At 32.7% G+C, this 24,266-nt stretch overlaps 2 protein-coding genes across 2 annotated transcripts in view; one reads left to right on the top strand and one right to left on the bottom strand.

Moving 5' to 3' along the window:
* Nucleotides 1–21,596, bottom strand: part of LOC143047600 (uncharacterized) — a 29,170-nt gene extending 7,574 nt beyond the window's left edge. Inside the window, exons 1-5 of the mRNA XM_076220730.1 lie at nucleotides 21,320–21,596; nucleotides 19,157–19,386; nucleotides 17,983–18,310; nucleotides 14,069–15,634; nucleotides 13,569–14,014 (exon numbers count right to left, since the gene is read on the bottom strand). Of these exons, the coding sequence (XP_076076845.1) occupies nucleotides 13,569–14,014; nucleotides 14,069–15,634; nucleotides 17,983–18,310; nucleotides 19,157–19,386; nucleotides 21,320–21,533 (2,784 nt within the window). The 5' untranslated portion in view covers nucleotides 21,534–21,596. The remainder of the gene's footprint in view (nucleotides 1–13,568; nucleotides 14,015–14,068; nucleotides 15,635–17,982; nucleotides 18,311–19,156; nucleotides 19,387–21,319) is intronic.
* LOC143049634 (centrosomal protein of 162 kDa-like) overlaps nucleotides 1–24,266 on the top strand; it is a 247,218-nt gene that overhangs the window by 192,729 nt on the left and 30,223 nt on the right. The gene's annotated exons all lie outside the window — the stretch shown is intronic.

The following is a 24,266-nucleotide window of genomic DNA, read 5'->3' as shown; positions in this document are numbered from 1 at the left end:
ATTACAAATGAAACGTATCCATGGGCTATACTTAAGACAAATGAATCATATCAATTGGTTATGGCTATTACAAAGGAAACATATCCTTGGGTTGTGGCTATTACAAATGAAACATATGCGGGGGATTATGGCTATTACAAATGAAACATATGCGGGGGATTATGGCTATACAAATGGAACATATCCGTGGGTTGTGGATATTACAAATGAAACATATCCGTGGGTATGGCTTTTAAAAATGGAGAAGATATTCGTGGGCTATAACTATTACAAAAAGAGAAGATATCTGTGGGCTATGGCTATTACAAATAGAGAAGATATCCGTGGGCTATGGCTATTGCAATTAAAACATATCCGTGATCTATGGATATTACAAAAGGAACATAGCCGTTTGTAATTTCCTCATTGAACATGTTAAAAAAGTATACTGTCATAATTCATTTGCATTTATCTTATTTGATAATCGATACTGACCTCTATTTTTATCTTTATTCAATAAATTATGAATATAAACCCAGTATAATAATATCTCACATTAAATAACGTTGTTGAAGGTTTTAAAAATATAGTCAATACTTTAAAACTGCTTCGATATTAATGTTAAGAGTTCTTGTATTCAAACATTGATTGGCAATAGATACAATTGTAAACTAACGATTGATATACTAATCTGTAATTCATATAATAACAAAAAAAAAAAGATTTGTTTCAGCAACGAAATATACTGTTTATGTTTCAGGAATGCATGGTCATGAATACAATAGAACTAGTTTGGCAAGAATACTTTATTCAAATATATTTGACTAAGTAAGTCAAGAAAAGCATATATTATAAAAGTAACTATATAAATTAAATGCTGTGTTATCAAAATATAAATAAAACTTTTGAAACCATATGTGAACAATATATTTATAAATAATTTAATTTTGAATGTAACGCGTCTTCCGATTGGCTTACGTTGCTTTGTTTATAAGCTCATAGACATAATTTTATCAACAATTTTGCATGGTTTACTCCGGTTTAAAATGGAATTTAGAATTAAATTATAAGAAATGACTGTTATATTGTTTCTGTCTATTCGAAATAACATAAAAAATGTGGTGAACATTTCAAAATAACCCGCGTAATCAGGGGTGTACGGAATTTTATTCCGTTGTTGAAAATTCTGTACACCAATGATTACGCGCGTTATTCAGTGTGCACCACATGTTTGATGTTATTTCTTCATAGACAGAAAAAATATTACAGTCAATCCTTAAAAAGATTTTAAATGTGAAATTACCTTTTGTTCGTAAAATTTCTTTTTTTCTTTTTCTTTGTTATATCGATTATTTAGTAAACAGGTGTAATACCATCAATGATTTCTCCCTATAAGTCTTTGTTAAATTTGCACATTTCAAAAAATTGTGTAGAATTCATCCTTATTTCAAAAAAATATTCTTGGCATGAGTAAAGTTGTATCTTTAGATAAAATCTTACATAACATAAATCTAATTCGTATAAGAAATGAACCACCATTGGAATTTAACCAATCAAATGTTCACCCCTTTTTTTCCCTGTGTAGAAGCTTTGGTAACCATGTATCTTCAAGTTTTCAAACTATTCTATTGGAAACACCAAAATAAAAAAAATAATAGTGCATTGAAACACTCATGTAAGGTTTTTTTCTACACTTTCTAGAGGTATTAGGGGGGGGGGTGAGATGCCATAAAAAATGTTAAATCCCGCTGCATTTTGCGCCTGTCTCAAGCCAGGAGCCTCTGATCTTTGTCAGTCTGTATGCTTTTTAATTTTAGTTTCTTGTGTATATTTCGTATTTTAGTATGACGTCTATTATGAATGAGCTTGTACATATTTTTGTTTATGGGCCAGCTGAAAGACGCCTCGAGGTGGGGGAGTTTCTCGCTGAATTGAAGACCCACTGGTGGTTTTCGGCTGTTTTCTGCTCTTTGGTCGGGTTGTTGTCTCTTTGACACATTCCATATTTCCATTCTCAATTTTATCATGACTAAGAAATGTTTTACTGCAATAAAATATATGATTAATTTCAATCAACTGTCAAATTCAAGGGAATATTTTTTGTCGGCCCTTTTTCGTATGCAACTGGATGTGAGGTATTATGATTTGGAGGTCATACACGTAAAAGCAAAGACTGATTGGTTAACGTCAGAATAATTTGTTTGGATAGGGTGACATGTCTTCTTACATACTGTTCCCTTGCCTTATACCACATGAAAAATCAGCCTCACCCTGTCTGTAGTATACAAAGCAGGATTTCCATTCATATCACACTAACATGTTCTTGTCCTGTAAATGCATGTTATTTGCCACTGGAGGTTAAACTGCATATCATCATACAAAATTAAACTTATTGTTGTATACAGTTTAAATATCTTGACATTCGGTTTTTTAACAGATTGGTGTACTGAGATCTTCACATCAGAGGGAGCTACAGAACTTTTTGGCTGACAATGCTTTACCGCTGGTGGAGATTTATTTCCCCGAGGGTATCACCAACTCAGTAGTCAGCACTTTGTTGTGCTGACATGAATTATCATTGATATGGTTATATTTATAAATTAACTATTTACAAAATTTGGAATTTAAAAAAAAATAAGGCTTTTCTACCCCAGGCATAGATTACCTTAGCTGTATTTGGCAAAACCTTTAGGAATTTTAATCCGTAATACTCTTCAACCTTGTACCTTATTTGGCCTTTTTAACTTTTTTTAATTAGAGCGTCACTGATGAGTTTTTTGTAGACGAAACGTGCGTCTGGCGTAAATACAAAATTTAGTCCTGGTATTTATGATGAGTGTATAATACAAAATTTAGTCCTGGTATCTATGATGAGTTAATTTTCAACACTCTGTCTGTAAAATGGCAGAGTTACAGTCAAAAACAAATACACAGCAAGTAAGACTTCAAAAGCAATACAGTCAAAAACAGATGCTCAACAGGTAAGACTTCAACAGCGTTACAGTCAAAAACAGATGCTCAACATGTAAGACTTCAACAGAGTTACAGTCAAAAACAGATGCTCAACAGGTAAGACTTCTTCAGAGTTACAGTCAAAAACAGATGCTCAACTGGTAAGACTTCAACAGAGTAACAGTCAAAAACAGATGCTCAACAGGTATGACTTCAACAGAATTACAGTCAAAAACAGAATCTCAACAGTAAAGACTTCAACAGTGTTGCAGTAAAAAACAGATGCTCAACTGGTAAGACTTTAACAGAGTACAAGTCAAAAACAGATGCTCAACAGGCAGGACTTCAACAGAGTTACAGTCAAAAACAGATGCTCAACAGGTAATACTTCAGCAGAGTTACAGTCAAAAACAAATACACAACAAGTAAGACTTCAAAAGCAATACAGTCAAAAACAGATGCTCAACAGGTAAGACTTCAACAGAGTTACAGTCAAAAACAGATGCTCAACAGGTAATACTTCAACAGAGTAACAGTCAAAAACAGATGCTCAACAGGTAAGACTTCAACAGAGTACAAGTCAAAAACAGATGCTCAACAGGCAGGACTTCAACAGAGTTACAGTCAAAAACAGATGCTCAACAGGTAAGACTTCAGCAGAGTAGCAGTCAAAACCAGATGGTTAACAGGTAAGACTTAAATACAATTAAATTCAAAAACAAATGATAAATAGATGAGTCTGCAATAAGGATACCTTAAAAAACAGATGCTCAACATGAGGTAAGACTTCAACAGAGTAACAGTAACTGGTAAGACTAGTACTTAAATACAATTGAATTCAAAAACAGATGATAAATAGATAAGTCTGCAATAAGAATACATTGAAAAACAGATGCTCAACATGAGGTTAGACGTCAACAGAATTACAGTCAAAAACAGATGCTTAACAGGTAAGAGTTCAACAGAGTTACAGTCAAATTAGTTATCAAAGGTACCAGGATTATAATTTTGTACGCCAGACGCGCGTTTCGTCTACATAAGACTCATCAGTGACGCTCATATCCAAATATTTATAAAGCCAAACAAGTAAAAAGTTGAAGAGCATTGAGGATCCAAAATTCCAAAAAAAGGTGCCAAATACGGCTAAGGTAATCTATGCCTGGGATAAGAAAATCCTTAGTTTTTCGTAAAATTCAAAGTTTTGTAAACAGGAAATTTATAAAAATGACCACATTATTGATATTCATGTCAACACCGAAATGTTGACTACTGGGCTAGTGATACCCTCGGGGACGAAACGTCCACCAGCAGTGGCATCGACCCAGTGGTGTAAATAGTTATCAAAGGTACCAGGATTATAATTTTGTACGCCAGACGCGCGTTTCGTCTACATAAGACTCATCAGTGACGCTCATATCCAAATATTTATAAAGCCAAACAAGTAAAAAGTTGAAGAGCATTGAGGATCCAAAATTCCAAAAAAAGGTGCCAAATACGGCTAAGGTAATCTATGCCTGGGATAAGAAAATCCTTAGTTTTTCGTAAAATTCAAAGTTTTGTAAACAGGAAATTTATAAAAATGACCACATTATTATCAAAAACAGATGCTCAATCGTAAGACTTCAACAGAGTTACAGTCAAAAACAGATGCTCAACAGGTAAGACTTCAACAACGTTACAGTCAAAAACAGATGCTTAACTGGTAAGACTTTAACAGAATTTCAGTCATAAACATATGCTCAACCTTAGTTATTGTAGGTGTCAAAAACTAATGCACATCTGATTTCATCTAAACAAAGTTAGTCAGAAATAAATGATGAACAGGAAGAATTAAACAAAAATAAGAAAATGTTCTATGAGTGCCAATGAGACAGCTTTCCATCCAAGTCACAATATGTAAAATGTAATCTTTTAAAGGTCAAAGTATTTCCTTCTTTGTTTATTCACCTTTCTGTGTTAATGGCTTATACATTTGATGAATAAAACAGTTAATTTTTGAAAGAAATGATCATAAAATTCTTTTTATCAGGTGATGATAAAACATTTGAAAGAACAGTTAAATAAATCACATTTGGATTCCAAACAGCTCTATATACTTCAAATGCCAGTTTAGAAAACCATATTGCCAAACTAAAAGAGGAATTACGCGAGGCAAAAAAATTCAATACTCCAGTAAGTACTGTAACTCTGATTTATTTTAAGGATGTATTTAGGTGAGGTTTTGGAATAGGTGTCAAATGTTCGGACTCCTTGGCGTTTTTTCCATACGATACAAGGTAAAATATTTTGACCCATAACACCTATTTATCTTTTAGCATAAGACGTGATATCTCATAAAAGGTCATTTGTCAAAATTTCAGCAGATTCTTGATTTTCTTTCTTTTGATTTGAGACCCAAATAATACCAATGCAAATATAAGGTAAAGTCCGAGTCAGCCTTTTCCCGCCATATTTTATAAATCAAATATCTCGAAAGGGAGTTCCATGACCTATCAATAATTTTATCTTATTTTGATCCTTAACTAATACTCTTCCAGCTTAAAGTATGAATTTTGAATTCTTGATTTATTTGATTTTACTTAAGATCACCTAAGTACATCCTTAACCCCTTTATCAGGAAATTCGTCTTGAATTGCACAAAATAAAAGGGGTCAATTGATACATTAGTTATTTGCTTGTTTTCGACTTCAAACATGTCTACACCAAACTGAATAACGTCAATACTGATGGGAATATAAAAAAGTATATTTTTACTTCACTTCTCATTATTTAAACATTTCTGGCATGCCTTTGAAATATTTTTGTTTTTGCTGTCCTATTGACATTTTGATGTATAAAATTTATAGTGGGTTGAATTAGGTTGATAATACCCTAGAGTATTATAAGCTCATTAGTTCTTGCTTTGGTACTGATTTGATTTATTACACTTGAGAGAATAATATTTATCAAGAAACTAAGGTTTCAACTCCCTGAAGCACTTAAGTTGGCCATACCTTAATTTGGCTCTTCTTTTCAAGTTACTTCTAGTCATAAAGCTCCTTAAATTTCTACTTATTTAAACATCCCTGTCTTTCAAATGCTTTGGTTTAGGGGTTTCCAATAAAGGTAAGCCAAGCAAAGAATTTTGAATGCTTACAATTTATTATTGGATTAAACACCTTTTTAAAGGAATTTATTGGTGTATAAAACTCTACCAATTGACTCACAAACAAATAAAAGTTATTTTATGATATGTTTGTGAGTGACTTGGTACAGTTTATACACCAATAAATTCCTTTAAAAAGCTGTTTAATCCTCATGATTCTTTAAAATTGGAGATACAGAATTTATTTTTCCACACTTGTAACCTCTATCACACGTAAATTGTATATTTGTGTCATTGAATAGACCTGGCGCATGAATACATGTGTTGGTTAACGTAAACATGTGTGATCAATGAAATTTGCAATCTGATAAATAATAAAGTGCAAAAACTCTTATTATCATTCAAACGGATGTTTCGTGTTAGTATCTAATTTAAAAACAATAAAAGCGAAGTGAAAACATATTTTGTAAACATTGATTCAGATTGTGCCATTAAGGCCACTATCTTGTTTACATTGGTTACAAAAAGAAGTTCGGTCAACATCGTCTATCGAAAAATAAAAAACAACATTAAGAACAACTACCAGAAGTCCTCTCAAATAATCATATCAAGGTATACCCTAATATGCATATCATATAAGAATTATTGAATAATATTTTTATTTATTTGATGTGAATATTTATAGGAAAAAATAATGTAGGATTGTTTCTGTGAAGTATGCCCTTACTGTTGAAAGGAGTGTTGACTAGGAGTGTCTAGCCTATTAATATTGACTAGGTGTGCCTTGCCAATATATTGACTTGGAGTGCCTTGCCTATATGTTGAATAGAAGTGCCCTCCATAAATGTTGACTAAGAGTGTCTTGCCTAAATGTTTTGCCTTTATAATGTTATACATATTTTTGTTTGTTTTAGGAAATGAAACATTTTGAATCAATTCAGCAGAAAATAATTCAAATGGAGAAAAAACGTGAAACACGAGAACTGAAACTGCAACAAACTATAAAAAATGCCAAGCACACAGCTTCAGTGGAAGCAAATAAATGGAAAGGAATTGTTGATTCTAAAAATAGCGAAATCCAAAGATTTAGAACAGAATTAGATTCCATATTAGACGTTTTAAAATTACTCCAAAAACAAGGAGTTGTAATACCTGTCAGTGCAGCAGTGTCATAGCAGTAGAAGAGGGACGAAAGATACCAAAGGGACAGTCAAACTCATAAATCTAAAACAAACTGACAACGCCATGGCTAAAAATGTAAAAGACAACCAGAAAAACAATAGCACACACGACACAACATAGAAAACTAAAAAATAAACAACACGAACCCCACCAAAAACTAGGGGTGATCTCAGGTGCTCCGGAAGGGTAAGCAGATCCTGCTCCACATGTGGCACCCGTCGTGCTGCTTATGTGATTACAAATCCGGTAAAGTCTAATTCGGTAGGTCACATTCATGAAAGGGAAGGGGATTGTAGTTACGACGTAAGGAACATATCCGATATCATTGTTGAAACGGTTATTCCATAACGGTCAACCAACTCGTGATGGCGTCCGTAAAATTTACGAAGGGATGATTTCAACTTCACCATTTGGAACTCTTGGTTTAATAGATTCCTTGTGAGCAGTAACCCTCTATCAAGAAAATCATGATAGGAAATGCAAGCACGGGAATATCGTATCAATTGGGAGATATATACCCCGTATGCAGGTGCTGCTGGAATGTTGCTACTTAGAAATGGAAAGTTCACAATTGGAAAACTGAAATCATCTCTTTTGTCGTAAAGTTTTGTTTTCAACCGACCCTCATTGTCAATTTCTAGATGTAAGTCAAGATATGAAGCCGACTTAACTGTATCTGTAGTATCCTTTATCTCCAATTCGATGGGATAGATGCGTTCCACATAGTCACCAAATTTCGAATTGTTTAGTGAAAGAACGTCATCTATATAGCGAAAAGTAGAGTTAAAGGATATTGCTAACTTCTTATTTTTCTTCCTAAGAAGTTCCTGCATGAAGTCAGCCTCATAATAATAAAGAAACAAGTCGGCAAGTAGAGGGGCACAGTTTGTTCCCATTGGGATGCCGACAGTCTGTTGAAAAACACGTCCTCCGAACGTTACAAATATGTTGTCAATCAAGAAATCAAGCATCTTGATAATATCGGTTTCAGAGAATTTTTTGTTTGAATCAGAGTGATTCTTTACAAAGTATGATTTATCCCTCCCTAGCTCTTTAGTAGTTTTGTAGTTAAAGTGTTTGATCTAGGTAGTTTTTCATGAAGTTGAATTCCAAACAACTTGAAACTTTAATATAGTACTCATATTCCCTTTGATTTGATCTTTCTAATTCAAATACCAAATTAGAATTGTGACCCCAATTTCATGGTGCACTGAGCATAGAAAATGATAGTTGAGTGGGCATCCATGATCTACGGACACATTCTTGTGAACAGCTACTATTCACTTAAATATAGAAATTTATTTGCTAATCAGTGTAACAAACTGAGTTGGATTTGTATTTGCAAGAACATAATACTGGGAGATTTCTTGACACTTTTTGTTTTGTTTAACAATGTATGTTGAATATGGGTCCTTTTTCAAACTATCATTTTTTATTTTCAAAATCTTAGGAATGTTGCAAAATAAATTTCCAAGAGTATTGGAACTTGAAATTTATGTGTTTTTTTGATTGATTCTATGTAAATAAAAATCACCAATTTGTATGTTACCCTTAAGGCCTTTAATTTCTTAAGAATTGTCTCCTTATCAGTACTAGAATTATTTATTAAATATCTTCTTAAAATGAATATAATGACCACTACTTAGAGAGGTTTTGTATGATGTTGTAAGACATACACAAGTTGTGTCAAATACTTAGTTTTGTTTTAGTTTTATTATATATTTTATTTTATTTATCATTACCATTATTTTACATATTGTTCAAAATTGTATACATGAAATGAAAATATTTATAATAAATTTACAATTATATATTTGTATATTTTATAAATTCAGTAGAACTTTACTTTGACCTTTTGACCTTTATCTTATTTACTTCAAATGTCTAAGGATTCTGTGTCATTTCTTAATTTACCAAAAACATTTTTTTTTCATTTACCTGAAAAAGGTTTTAGGTCGCATATCTCATTGGAATAATTTATCATAGTACGACCATGTTGGACAATTATAGCAAAGCTTCATATAGACATAAAAAAAACCATGTTATAGATACATCTTACAATACAAGCATATATTTAGTTATGTTCTCAGCAAATGATTAAGAATTTTCTAAATATACAAATGAAATTTATCTCATCAAACGGAACATTCATAGTGACAGATATAACCCTTTTTGTCACCTGCGTAACGCGTTGCAGGGGACATTGAAATACCGGTCGTCCGGTTTTGTTAGCGCTCTAACATGTACAATTCTTGCCAGATTTTTATGAAACTTTTATCATAGGTTTATATCAACAATGTCTTGGCGAATTTGTAAACCAATGCCGATCAATAATTTTTAGAAGAGTTATGCTCCTTGGAAATATTATTCATATGGGCTCTCTAATGTGTACAGTTCTTACCAATACAGATGCCCTATGCTATGAAGTTTCCATTTGTCATATGTCCTTTGTCCTTGACCTCATTTTCAAGGTTCAGTCACTGGTTTGAAAAAAAAACATTTAATGGTTTTTGTCATTTGAATTTATCACTTATGAGTAATAGAATGATTTAATTTGGTATATAGGATCCTTGCAGGGTCTTCATGTCTGGCAGATAGGATTCATATGACATCGACCTCATTTCATTGATCAAGGATCAATTATCAAAGTCAAAAGTTACATGATAAAGTCTGTTTCTCAGATACTATAAGTACTAGGTCAACTATATTTGATGTATGGAATGATTGTAAGGTGTACATTTCAGAATGGCGGGTTTTATTTTACCTTGAACTTATTTTCATGGTTCATTAATCAATGTTTTGTGTTTTGGTCTGTTTTTTTCAAATATAATAAATTCTCGGTTAGCTGTGTCTGGTGTATGGAATTATTATAGGGTATACCTGTCCCTCTAGCAGGGTTCATCTTGACCTTGTCTTCATTAACATGGATGATAGATAAAATGAAGTTTATTTGCCATTGGTAGTAAATCCTTCATCTGAATAACTTTCTACATAAGATCGATCATGATAAGTAAAGCAGTGTGTACTGTTGTTCCTCTTAACACATGGAATGACATATTTGGGGATATAATAGGACATCATTACAATACTGACAACAATACCTTTCTCGCCGGCCAAAATAATATAGAAGCAAGTCTACAAGGTAAATTACTCGCGATGATTTCATATGTTCACAAAAGAATGCAGATGTTAGCTTTTTCATCCCTTTGCGTCCGTCGTCATCGTCCGTTAACTTTTACAAAAATCTTCTCCTCTGAAACTACAAGGCCAAATCTAACCAAACTTGGCCACAATGAACAATAGGGTATCAAGTTTTAAAAATGTGTCGGATGACCCTACCTGCCAACCAACATGGCCGACATGGCTAAAAATAGAACATAGGGGTAAAATGCAGTTTTTGGCTTATATCTCAGAAACTAAAGCATTTAGACACAGATGATGCCCCCGCTTGCATACAACATTATAAAGGGACATAACTCAAGAACAATAAAAGTGACGCTACCCAATTTTGTACTTAATCTGAGTGTTGTGGTAATAAGTGTTGTGTATAGGTTTCATAATGTTTGGTTGGGGCAAACTTAAGTTACAGAAACTAAAAAATTTGCAATTTTTCGATTAATAAAGGGGCATAACTCGATAATGATTGGGGATATATGACATCATTAAAATACTGACAACAATACCTTTCTCGCCGGCCAAAATAATAAAGAAGCAAGTCTACAAGGTAAATTACTCCTGTTGTTTTAAAGATGTTAAAAATGATTTCATATGTTCACAAAAGAATGCAGATGTGAGCTTTCTCATCACTTGGCGTCCGTCATCATCGTCCGTTAACTTTTACAAAAATCTTCTCATCTGAAATTACTACATTAAATTTAACCAAACTTGGCCACAATCATCAATAGGGTATCTAGTTTAGATAAATGGAGAATGTGTCCCCATGGACACAGATGATGCCCCCGCCTGCATACATTATAAAGGGACATAACTCAAGAACAATAAAAGTGACGCTACACAAATTTGTACTTAATCTGAGTGGTAATAAGTATTGTGTATAGGTTTCATAATATTTGGTTGGGGCAAACTTAAGTAACAGAACGGAAACTAAAAATTTTGCAATTTTTCGATTAATAAAGGGGCATAACTCAGTAATGATTAAAGTGACGCCCCCAAAATTCAACTTGATCTGTGTTTTGTGGTAAAAAGCATTGTGTATAAGTTTCTATCATTTGGTTGAGGTAACTTAAGTTAAAGAACAGAAACTTAAATTTTGCAATTTTTCCATTTATAAAGGGGCATAATTCTAGAACGGGTAAAGTGACGCCACTAAAATTCAAACTTGATCTGTGTTTTGTGGTAAGAAGTATTGTGTATAAGTTTCATAACATTTGGCTGAGGCAATCTTGTTAGAAAAAGGAAACTAAAAATTTTGTAATTTTTCCATTTATAAAGGAGCAGAACTCTAGAATGGTTAGAGTGACGCTACCAAAATTCAAACTAGATCTGTATTTTGTGGTAATAAGCATTGTGTATAAGTTTCATAATATTTGGTTGAGACAAACTTAAGTTAAAGAACGGAAAACAATTTCGGGATCTTAACCTGATAACATTTTTACCCCATGTCAGATTTGCTCTAAATGTTTTAGTTTCAGAGATATAAGCCAAAAACTGCATTTTACCCCTATGTTCTATTTTTAGCAATGTCGGCTATGTTGGTTGGCAGGCAGGGTCATCGGACACATTTTTAAAATTAGATACCTTAGTAATGATTGTGGCCAAGTTTGGTTAAATATGGCCTAGTAGTTTCAGAGGAGAAGATTTTTGTAAGATTACAAAAATTTACGAAAAATTGACTATAATAGGCAATAACTCCTTAAGGGGTCAACTGACGATTTTTGTAATGCTCACTTATTTGAAGATCTTACTTTGCTGAACATTATTGCTGTTTACAGTTTATCTCTATCTATAATAACATTCAAGATAATAACCAAAAACTGCAAAATTTTCTTAGAATTACCAATTCAGGGACAGCAACCCAACAACGGGTTATCTGATTCATTTAAAAATTTCAGGGTAGATAGATCTCAATCTGATGAACATTTTTATCAGATTTGCTCTAAATGCTTTAGTTTCAGAGATATAAGCCAAAAAACTGCATTTTACCCCTATGTTCTATTTTTAGCCATGTAGGGTGAGCTAAAAATGTGTCCGATGACCCTGCCTGCCAACCAATATGGCTGACATGGCTAAAAATAGAACATAAGGGTAAAATGCAGTTTTTGGTTTATATCTCTGAAACTAAAGCCAAAGTATAAGGATTGCATTATTTCATGCATCAATTGTAAACAAAAATATCAGGTGAGCGACACAGATTCCCTGGAGCCTCTAGTTTAAGAAGAAAACGATACAATTTCAAGATAACATGCAGGATGTTGATTCCCGAAAAAAGACTGAATATACCAGAGACAATCAATGTCGTTTGGTTGATCGTGTGCAGTAACTTATACCCAACATCTTACAATCTATGTCGATTGGTTGATCGTGTGCAATAACTAATACCCAACATCTTACAGTCAATGTCGATTGGTTGATCGTGTGCAATAACTAATACCCAACATCTTACAATCAATGTCGTTTGGTTGATCGTGTGCAATAACTAATACCCAACATCTTACAATCAATGTCGTTTGGTTGATCGTGTGCAATAAAGAATACCCAACATCTAACAATCAATGTCGATTGGTTGATCGTGTGCAATAACTAATACCCAACATCTAACAATCAATGTCGATTGGTTGATCGTGTGCAATAACTAATACCCAACATCTTCTTTAATCTTGTGTCAAGTTGTAATTGGCAGGACTTTTCTTTTACAAAACTGTACAATCAATGCTGACATAAATCAACATGAGAAGAAGTTAATTAACATTGCATTATTTTAATATTGCGAGATAAAAACTTTAAGCAAGTGTTTTACAATTTATAGTGTTCTGATTACCATGATGACTCTTTAAACCACTACTAAGCATAATAATTATATTGATTGTTTGTTCAATCTCTCCAATAAATATACAATATTTGTATGATTTTCTCTTCTAGCAATACCTAATGTTGTAGGTCCTTCCCATTTAAGGTTACAGTCTGCTTTGTGTTTCAATAAAATTTTAACAATCTCTGCATGGCCTTTATAACATGCTATAAATATCGGGGATTCTCCAGAATCTCTACACTTATTAATATCTGCCTTATTGTTTATTAACATCTGAACTACTTCAGTATGTCCTTCCTGACAAGCAACGTACAGAGGTGATGATCCAGTATCTTTACACTTATTAATGTCTGCCTTATTGTTTATTAACATCTTAACTACTTCAGTATGTCCATTATAACAAGCAATGTTCAGAGGTGATTCTCCAGTATCTGCACATATATTAATGTCTGCCTTATTGTTTATTAACATCTGAACTACTTCAGTATGTCCATTCTGACAAGCAACGTACAGAGGTGATGATCCAGTATCTCTACACTGATTAATGTCTGCCTTTTTGTTTATTAACATCTGAACTACTTCAGTATGTCCATTCTGACAAGCAACGTACAGAGGTGATGATCCAGTATCTTTACACTGATTAATGTCTGCCTTTTTGTTTATTAACATCTGAACTACTTCAGTATGTCCTTGGTAACAAGCAATGTACAGAGGTGATGCTCCAGTATCTGCACACTTATTAATGTCTGCCTTATTGTTTATTAACATCTTAACTACTTCAGTATGTCCATTATAACAAGCAATGTTCAGAGGTGATTTTCCAGTATCTGCACATATATTAATGTCTGCCTTATTGTTTATTAACATCTGAACTACTTCAGTATGTCCATTCTGACAAGCAACGTACAGAGGTGATGATCCAGTATCTCTACACTGATTAATGTCTGCCTTTTTGTTTATTAACATCTGAACTACTTCAGTATGTCCATTCTGACAAGCAATGAACAGAGGTGATGATCCAGTATCTTTACACTTATTAATGTCTGCCTTATTGTTTATTAACATCTGAACTATTTCAGTATATCCATATTGAGATGATATGTATAGAGGTGATACTTTATCAGTATTACGACAATGGTTTACATTACTGATACAATGTTGAATACACCATTTAACCAGATCAATATCTCCTATAAAACAACATAGTGTCAATGGAGTACTTTTGTTATCAATGTTATATGAACTGGCCAATTGTTTTTGTTGTGATATTGGTAAGCTTTGTATATGTAGAAGGAATCTTTGTCTGAAGATATGATTGACCATATTGATGTTACAGAAAACATCCACAACCTCTCCTCTTGACCATTCATCTACCATTCTGTTTATATACCCTTGCTGATATCTCGTTGGTACAATAATTGTAAATTCATCATTATTGCTTTTTCTTTCAAATGAAAACCTTTCACGAATAAAACGACTGTTAGCATTTTTAATTAAACAATAAATCATTACACTGCCAAAGTAAAAAGCAAGAAAGTCAAACAGTTTATCATGAATAGTTCTGTAGACTTCACCATCCTTTCTGATATATGTATGTGTAAGTGAATCCAGCTCATCACGTAAAACCAATCGTGACGTCCCTTCCAACACTTTACAAGCTTCATATGTGTTCTTTATAATTGTTTTGATGTTCTCATCTACATCTTCAGTAAGCCATTCTTCCTTCAACTGATTGTTAAACATTACACATAGAGCAAGTGCACAGTATTTGACATGTGCTCCCTCTGTCTGTAATTTATCTATCTCTTCTTTGAAAACTGTAAATGGATTTGTAAAGAAATTTACAATGTTTAGTTTTGGATTGTTGCTGTACAATTGACACAAAAGAGGAAAACAGTCAAACATGTCATACAAATCACTGATATCAGAAGCGTTTGTTTTCAGGTAAAATTCAGCAATGGATTGTTTTTCTGTTTTAGATAAACACAAATCTGCAGACAGGAGATTACATTCACACCCTTGAAAGAATGATAACGCTTCCATCTGCCTATCATGATAAACCTGTAGTCTACAAGACATAATTAACTTAACTGGTTTCTTTTCTACTAAAGCTTTAATTTTTTCCATCATATTTTTCCAGTTTTCAAACTTCATTGGATTTAAACTATATGTTCCACAAAAATCATCCACTACAAACAGTATCTTCTTAATTGGATTGTACCACTTGATGATTTCCTTAGGATTTGATACTGGTATAATCTCATAGCCTTCATTTTGCATCTGTAAAGCCACATGACGCACCAATGATGATTTTCCACTACCAGAACTTGCTGTGACAACAACACAACCATTTTCTTTAATGCACTTTAATACACATTTTGCTGCGTTTATTTCTATAAATGTTTTGTCATCTTTTTTCCAATTTTCTAATTCCTCATTAATTTGTTCTGAAAAAGAAGAATTGACAATTCTTTGAATACTTATTTTTTAAGATAAAAGTTAGGAATGTTTGACATATATGGTAAAAAAAAATTGCTTGACATATGGTATACACAAAAGGCTTGATCTATCCATGCTTGGTATATTGGTAAAAGGATTGACATACGGTATGAACAATTTGCTTGTCAAATGGTATAGACAAAAGGCTTGACCAAAGATACCAAAGGGACAGTCAAACTTAGAAATTTGATGTCTGGTATAGACAATTAAATTGATATATTTATGGTATAAACAACTGACATGACTCATGGTGTTGACAATTGACTTGACATATGGTATGGACAATTGACTTGAGATATGGTCTGGACAATTGACTTGACATATGGTAAAGACAATTGACTTGACATATGGTACGGACATTTGACTTGACATATGGTATGGACATTGGACTTGACATATGGTATGGACAATCGACTTGGCATATGGTATTGACAATTGACTTGACATAAGGCATGGACAATTGACTTGACATATGGTATAGACATTTGACTAGACATATGGTATTGACAATTGACTTGACAAATGGTATGGACAATTGACTTGGCATATGGTATGGACAATTGACTTGACATATGGTATGGACATTTGACTTGACATATGGTATGGATATTTAACTTGACATATGGAAATGTATGGTATGGACAATTGACTTGACATAAGGTATTGACAATTGACTTGACATATGGTATGGACATTTGACTTGACCTAAGGTATGGACAATTGACTTGACATATGGTATGGACCATTGACTTGACATATGGTATGGACCATGGACTTGACATATGGTATGGACCATTGACTTGGCATATGGTATGGACAATTGACTTCACATATGGTATGGACATTTGACTTGACATATGGTATGGACAATTGACTTGACATATGGTATGGACAATTTACTTGACATATCGTATTGACAATTGACTTGACATATGGTATGGACAATTGACTTGACATATGGTATAGACAATTAACTTGGCATATGGTATGGACAATTGACTTGACATATGGTATGGACATTTGACTTGACATATGGTATGGATATTTGATTTGACATATGGAAATGAATGGTATGGGCAATTGACTTGACATAAGGTATTGACAATTGACTTGACATATGGTATGGACATTTTACTTGACCTAAGGTATGGACAATTGACTTGACATATGGTATGGACATTTGACTTGACATATGGTATGGACAATTGACTTGAGATATAGTATGGCCAATTGACTTGGTATATGGTATGGACAATTGACTTGACATAAGGTATTGACAATTGACTTGACATAAGGTAAGGACAATTGACTTGACATATGGTATTGACAATTGACTTGACATATGGTATTGACAATTGACTTGACATATGGTATAGACATTTGACTTGACATAAAGTATTGACAATTGACTTGACATAAGGTATTGACAATTGACTTGACAATTGACTTGACAATTGACTTGACATATGGTATAGACAATTGACTTGACATATGGTATTGACAATTTACTTGACTTATGGTATTGACAATTGACTTGACATAAGGTATGGACAATTGACTTGACATATGGTACGGACAATTGACTTGACATATGGTATAGACAATTGCCTTGACATATGGTATTGACAATTTACTTGACATATGGTTTGACAATTGACTTGACATACAGTATTGACAATTGACTTGACATAAGATATGGACAATTGATTTGACATATGATATGATCTTTTGAATTGACACATGGTAAGGACTATGGAATTACCCGATTAACATTATTACTCCACATAGCTAATCTAATTTGTAATATAAAAAAAAAACATCTAGGATTTTTTGTTTGCAGTCATAGAATCCTGAAACTTCAAAGCATAAGGCATCTTTACTAAATGATACAAAATAATTCAGCTATTAAATCATGTTAATATCCTTGTCTAAACTAAGTTGACTCTATCTTCCTTATTTGCATTGTTAAGCATCTAAATGTCTTTCCTGTTTTGATTTATGTCTGGAACATGTTCAGCTAAACTATCTAAACTACATGTAAATACGCTAAGAATGATTCTTGCAAAAACAAAATTCAATTGCTAATATTATTTCAGAGTATTATTTTCACCTCCTAATATTTATGATAAATCCAACATACAATGACGTAATTAGGTTATATTTTCAAAATTTTACTGGATTGAAAAATAGATAACATGGAAAATATAGAAGAACTTCAAGAAGCTGTTTGTATTAGGACCCCTGAATAACCATTATAGTACCTTATATCTTCTTGTAATACTATTATAATATATACCTCTTATGTTCCATGGTATTGGGTCTTTTAAAATCTTTGTGACTTTAGGGTGTTCAATTTGTAAAGTTCTATGGGAATCCTTCAGACCTATCAGATTTTTGGTAGTGCTTGAGTGTTCTGTTTGCAATGTACTGTGGGAATCTTGCAAATCTCTAAGATTTTCCCTGATGGTTGAGTTTTCAATGTCCATTGTTCGTCTCAGTTCCTTCATTTCTTCCTGCGATTGTTTGATTTTCAGCATAATTTCCTGGTTAGACTGATCTAAGATTTTCACCTTTAGATCTTGACACTCTTCATTCATTGGCACACCACCCAATCGACTTACAGCCTGTAAATAAATATTTCAAAGAGTTACAATAAACAGAGCTGCAATCTTTATAAAGAAGTAGTAATTATTTTGGGTCAGGTATAGATTTTAAATATATCATGATGAACAAAACCTCAGAAAATATATGTCCCAGGATGAGAAATAAAAAAATATGCCAACATTTGAGTCAATTAATTGCAATTGTGACCAATTTATAATAAGATGATGTCTTTGCACTAAATCTACTGGATGATTTGTACTGATTGGTATCTTAGTTTGGGAAGCACGATATATTTCATGTATTAGTTTATTAGTATAAGTTGTCAGTAACTATTTGTACTTTTCGATGTGCTTTTTTTTTCTTTACTCTTACCAGATTTTTGTTGTGTCTATCTGATGAGTCAAGCCCTTTTCAACTTATTTTAAATTTTCATTTGAAGTTTGATATTATGTTTTTCTGTTACATACATTTCTTTGTTGTTCGTTTTTTGCCATGGCTTTGGTGGTTCATTTTCGACTTAAGAGTTTGGTATCTTTTTCCTCTCTTTTACACTACTGTCACAGGTTAGAGATAGGTTGAGTGCTCACTAACAAGTTTAACAATACCACAATTTTTACATGTCTATCCCAAATCAGGAGCCATCAATTTAGTGTTTTTTTGTGATTGATGTCTAAAACTTTTTTTTGTTTGTTGTTTCATTAATAAATTGGGTTGTATAGTTTCTTTTTAACATTGTGTTCATCAAGCCTTGTCTTTTTATAGTTTACTTTATGGTATGGGTTTTGCTCATTGGTGAAATTGTATAGACCTATAGTTGCTAGGTACGATATTATACGACATTATTGTTTTATTAAAAATGTACTTACATCTACTACATTTCTCCATGCTGTATTGAAATCACCTGTTGACATAGTGTTACTATCATGATGAGCTAGTATATTTCTGTACCATTTAATCCTGGCAAGATCAGGTCCAGGAGTTGTCTCCCTTGGTAGTGGTAGACTGTCAAATCCATTGATTGGAGGAGTGACAGATGTCAAGTTTCTGATCAAACAAATCATCAATGTTACATCAAAAGTTTTGGAATCAGGTACACCTGTATCAACAAAAGACATTGAACATCAACAGTTATTCATATCCCTAAATACAAAATCCCCCAAGTAAATGTAACTGATATATAAATTCATACATTACCATGTATGTAATACAAATTTAATAAAAATCACCATCTACTAAATCTATAAATGAGTAACTTTCTGCCAAACAGTGTCCATTCCTTCACATGAAAAAGCTTTGACGAATCAAATTTAGATATGTTGTTTCCTGTGACTAAACGATAGCCAAGTTCAATTTTGGTGATTTTAACTGGTCTCGTTGTTGTGTTGTAGACCTTTCAGTAGCAAAATTGATTTTTATTATGTGAATTTGAGTTCTTTCCCTATGAACAGAAGTTAATAATTAATTTCTATGTCATTTGGTCTCTTGTTTATTTTGAGTTATTTCCCTTTGAACAGAAATGTAATTAATAAGTATTTCATAAAAATTTGAATTTTTGGGGTTCTTTGATATGCTGATTCTAACAATGTACTTAGATTTTGGATATTGGACCATAATAGGTAAATGTCCAATTTCAAATTTTCCAGTTCTTAGACCACATTCAGTCTGTGTCAAATCTTCAATCACAATCTGAATCCAAATTAAGAGCTGTTTTAAGCTTAAATGTTATGCCCATACTTGCTCAACTGTTCGGGGTTCGACCTCTGAAAGGAACATCTGGTTTGCTGTCACCCTGACAGCCTCTTGTTTTATTTTGTTAAGTGAAAGTTTACCATGGTAGAAACGTAATTTAGAAAAAAAGACTTGTCAAACTAGACTTCATGGAGATGGGTGCCATCTTTGTGGGCATTGTAAATAACAGGTTACTATTTGACTATTACAGATGTTAGTGGTTAAATCTCTTAGAGCAGGTTACATGTGCTTTAAACAGTACACCGGATGCACTTTACCCTTAATTTTAGAAATATAATATAAGAGAAAAAAAACTTCTTGAAATAGACACAGGTTATTTCGCATTACTTATCAAGCCAGAATTATGGCCTTTATATTGTGGCAACTTTGTACTGTATCTGTATTCACTAGATTACATAGTTCTTGTGTTTACCTATAAAACAGTTCATTTTTAAAGTACAGTAAATATTTTTATCATGTGGAAATCTATACGTTAGTAGTCCTAGGCTCGACAAAAAAACAACAGATTGAATTATCTGATTGGTTTAATTTTTTTGTGTTACTAATCTCCCTATCCTTGTTTTTTTTTTATTTTTAAGAGTGATAACACATGTCCTGGTGGAGTAATATCTTCACATATAATTACATACAAGGGAACAGAACTAAGCCAGTTGAATGGATTGATGGAAAACGACATAAGGATGAATTCTGCAACAAATGCTAAGGACTACAATGACAATGATCAGCATCAGCATCAGTTTTCGTGTGGTAAAATATTTGTATGGATAAGCTAATATGAAGCACTTTTTTAAGTTATTACATAGTCTCGTTATGTGCTGAGAGTGTATTTTATTCTATGTTTTTAGTTAAAGTGTGATGTTTGGCCTAGGAAGTTGTACATTCATTATGACACACCCTCTAGTGTTGGTTAACATACATGTAAAGTATAAACTTTAAAATCATAACGGTTCTCAAGATATAGTGGCGGGGCCCTAATAAATCCATTGCCAACACAATCTAACATGACGGGGCCACAATTAAGGCAGGATATACTTACCTTTGCCAAGAACGTTCTATCACCCCCTGTAAAAAAGACTGATTTTGTTTTTCTGTGTTTTGCATTCTGTTGTTCAATGTTGTTTATTTCTTATTTTGTTTTGCCATGGTATTGTCAGTTTGTCTTTGACTTATGTTGTTGGATACTTATAAGCAAAGTTCGGCCACAACATCTGTATCTAAATCAGATTAACAAACCTAAAAGGAAGCTGAACTACAATACCGTAGACATATAAAATACTTACCATTTTTTGGAAACAACAGATTCCACTGAGTCTGATTCAAGATTCTCTTTAAATACAAGTCGTAGAGAGTATTGTAGTTTTTATTCAATGTTGATGGGAGGTAGGTAGATGGAAATTCCTTGTCAAAGAAAGTACGGACTGCTCTTGGTGACACTCCTTTCAATAACAATGCTAATCGGATATAATTCTCTTCTTCTTCTAAAAGAGGTGCCATTATTCAAGAAATTCTTCTGATTGTCAATACATAACTAAATCATTTTTACTTTATGTTCCATGTTGTACTGAAAAAGATACAAGTCTATATCATATCAACTATCAAGAAAAAATAAAAAATAAATTGGGAATGTGTCCATGAGACACAGATGATGCCCCCGCTTGCATATCATATACAGTTATAAAGGAACATAATTGAAGAACCGTAAAAGTGACGCTACCCAAATTTGTACTTGATCTGAGTATTGTTGTTAAAAGTATTGTGTATTAGTTTCAGGCAAACTGGGGAGGGTTGGGATCCTGCTAACATGTTTAACCCCGCCACATTATTTATGTATGTGCCTGTCCCAAGTCAGGAGCCTGTAATTCAGTGGTTGTCCTTTGTTTATGAGTTACATGTTTGTTTTTAGTTCATTTTTTTTACATAAATAAGGCCGTTAGTTTTTTTCGTTTGAATTGTTTTACATTGTCTTATCAGGACCTATCTGACTATGCGGTATGGGATTTACTCATTGTTGAAGGCCATACGGTGACCTATAGTTGTTAATGTCTGTGTCATTTTGGTCTTTTGTGGATAGTTGTCTCATTGGCAATCATACCACATTTTCTTTTTTATATGAAGTTAGAAAACGGAAACAAAAAAATTCAGCAGTTTTTCCATTTGTAAAGGGGCATTACTCTAGAACGGTTAAAGTGACACCACCAAATTTCAAACTTGATCTGTATTTTGTGGTAATAAGCATTGTGTATAATTAGTTTCATAACATTTGGTTGAGGTAAACTAAAGTAAGGGAACTGAAATCAACTTTTGGACGGATGGACCTAACAGACAGACAAGGGTAAAACTTAATGCCCCCTTCCCTACCACAGGGGCATAAAAATGTGTCAAGATTACAAATTTGCATAAAAAGTAAAATATTTGCCAAATGTCTGTAATGTAAGTACCAGATTCCGCATATCTGCCTGTAATATTTGCCACTTGTAATTACAAGATAATAGCTATAACCATGATAACACAGGTAATTACTAGATTACAAATGTTCCTGAAATATTTGCTGCATATAGTCACCAGATTACAAATAAAGTTCAAACACATTAGGATATACTTCAAAACATTTTTAAAAATTTCAGCAGTTTATCATTTATATGGCTAACTTTCATCAACTTATGGTAAAGAATGCATTTATATGGTGTGCCATGTAATACTTATCTGACTGATTTGGTTTACACATGTATTGATCACACTATGAATTAAGGTGAAGTATACATAATTCCACGCCTCTAGCAGAATTTAAGATAAAAATGTGCGTCGTTATAGTTACACAAGTTATGTCCCCTACTCCAAGGACGGGAAATAAGCACATGAAATAAAAATGACTGTGCAGTCTATCATGAATCCAAACAAACAAGTATTCCTGTGCTATCTTATAATAAAACTTCAAAGAAATTATGATAATGATTCCAATCAGAAATCTGAGTATACTATTATGAGTTAGTCTGACTCTATTGCCACTGTTTTTTTTTTTTTAGACAAGCAGGAGGAGCAGGTACACAATATGACTTCAAACTGACTTGTTTTAATTTCAACAAAAAATGAAACGCTTAAACAACAAATTTATAAACAAATAAACAAAAACAAAAACAGTGATAATTCTGCTTCTAGTTTTATCAAACTCAGAATTAACCCCCTCAATATTATTTGAAAAATCATAGTTTCACTTTTGTATGAAATTAACATGCAGTGTAGCTTAAAAATTGTAGGTTACAAATAATTACTGGTAAATTGCATGTTAATTTGTGTCTTGAACTAAAAAGACGTTAGTCTATGCCTCGTTTTTATGCAATTTTTTATGCAATTGAAAATTTAGGATAATTTATATTTATGTGAAAAGTATTAAATATACTACGGGGTAATCGACCACTACTGCAACAATTATCAAAAAACAAATTTAAAGCTAATAGCAACAAAAAAATCTGATTCCATCCACAAAACATTTCACGCGGAAACTAAGAAGTCAGCACTCACTGCATGTGATATTTATCTCAGAATAAGTCAAATCTATGTCATCCAAAGTTGCAGAAAAGAAACAGCTATAGGTGTCTTCTAGTACGCAATTTTTTGGGAAAGTAAAATCTAAATTTAGAACCATGGTTGAAACTGAAACTACACATGTACAAATGATGTATGATAAAAACAGAACATATTGTTTTTTCTTGATCAAATTCCGATTTCGAAGGGATAGCGAAATTTGTCAGTATTCTTTTGTTGTCCTTTAATATATATGTCATTCATAAAGTATTGAATACAAGTAAAATTTTTCTTAAGTCTCAATATTGAAGATTATAATAGAAAAAAGTATAAGAGTATAAGGTATAGAGAAGAACGGAGAGAGTGAAGAAAATAATGTAACAAAATTAATGTAGGGGCCTTTTATAACCGACTATACGCTATGGATTTTTGTCATTGTTGAAGGTTGTATGGTTGCCTTTTATAATAGCTTACATCCACTACATTCATTAAGGTAGATGGGGTGTCTAAATGTTCGACGATAGGTTATTCGTAAACTTCTGTAAAATACTTCTCGGTCAATGTAATTTCAAATTTCTATATAAAAACTTAGGATCACAGACCTTGTTTTTTCGTAATAATACATTGCAATTAACGACATTTAGGTGTAAAGCCACCATTGATTTCCCCTCTTAGTCTTTGTTGAATTTGCACTTTTAAAAAAAA

Source organism: Mytilus galloprovincialis, chromosome 10, assembly GCF_965363235.1.
Source record: "Mytilus galloprovincialis chromosome 10, xbMytGall1.hap1.1, whole genome shotgun sequence".
NCBI lineage: Eukaryota > Metazoa > Mollusca > Bivalvia > Mytilida > Mytilidae > Mytilus > Mytilus galloprovincialis.
This window is presented reverse-complemented; position numbering and strand designations above follow the sequence as displayed.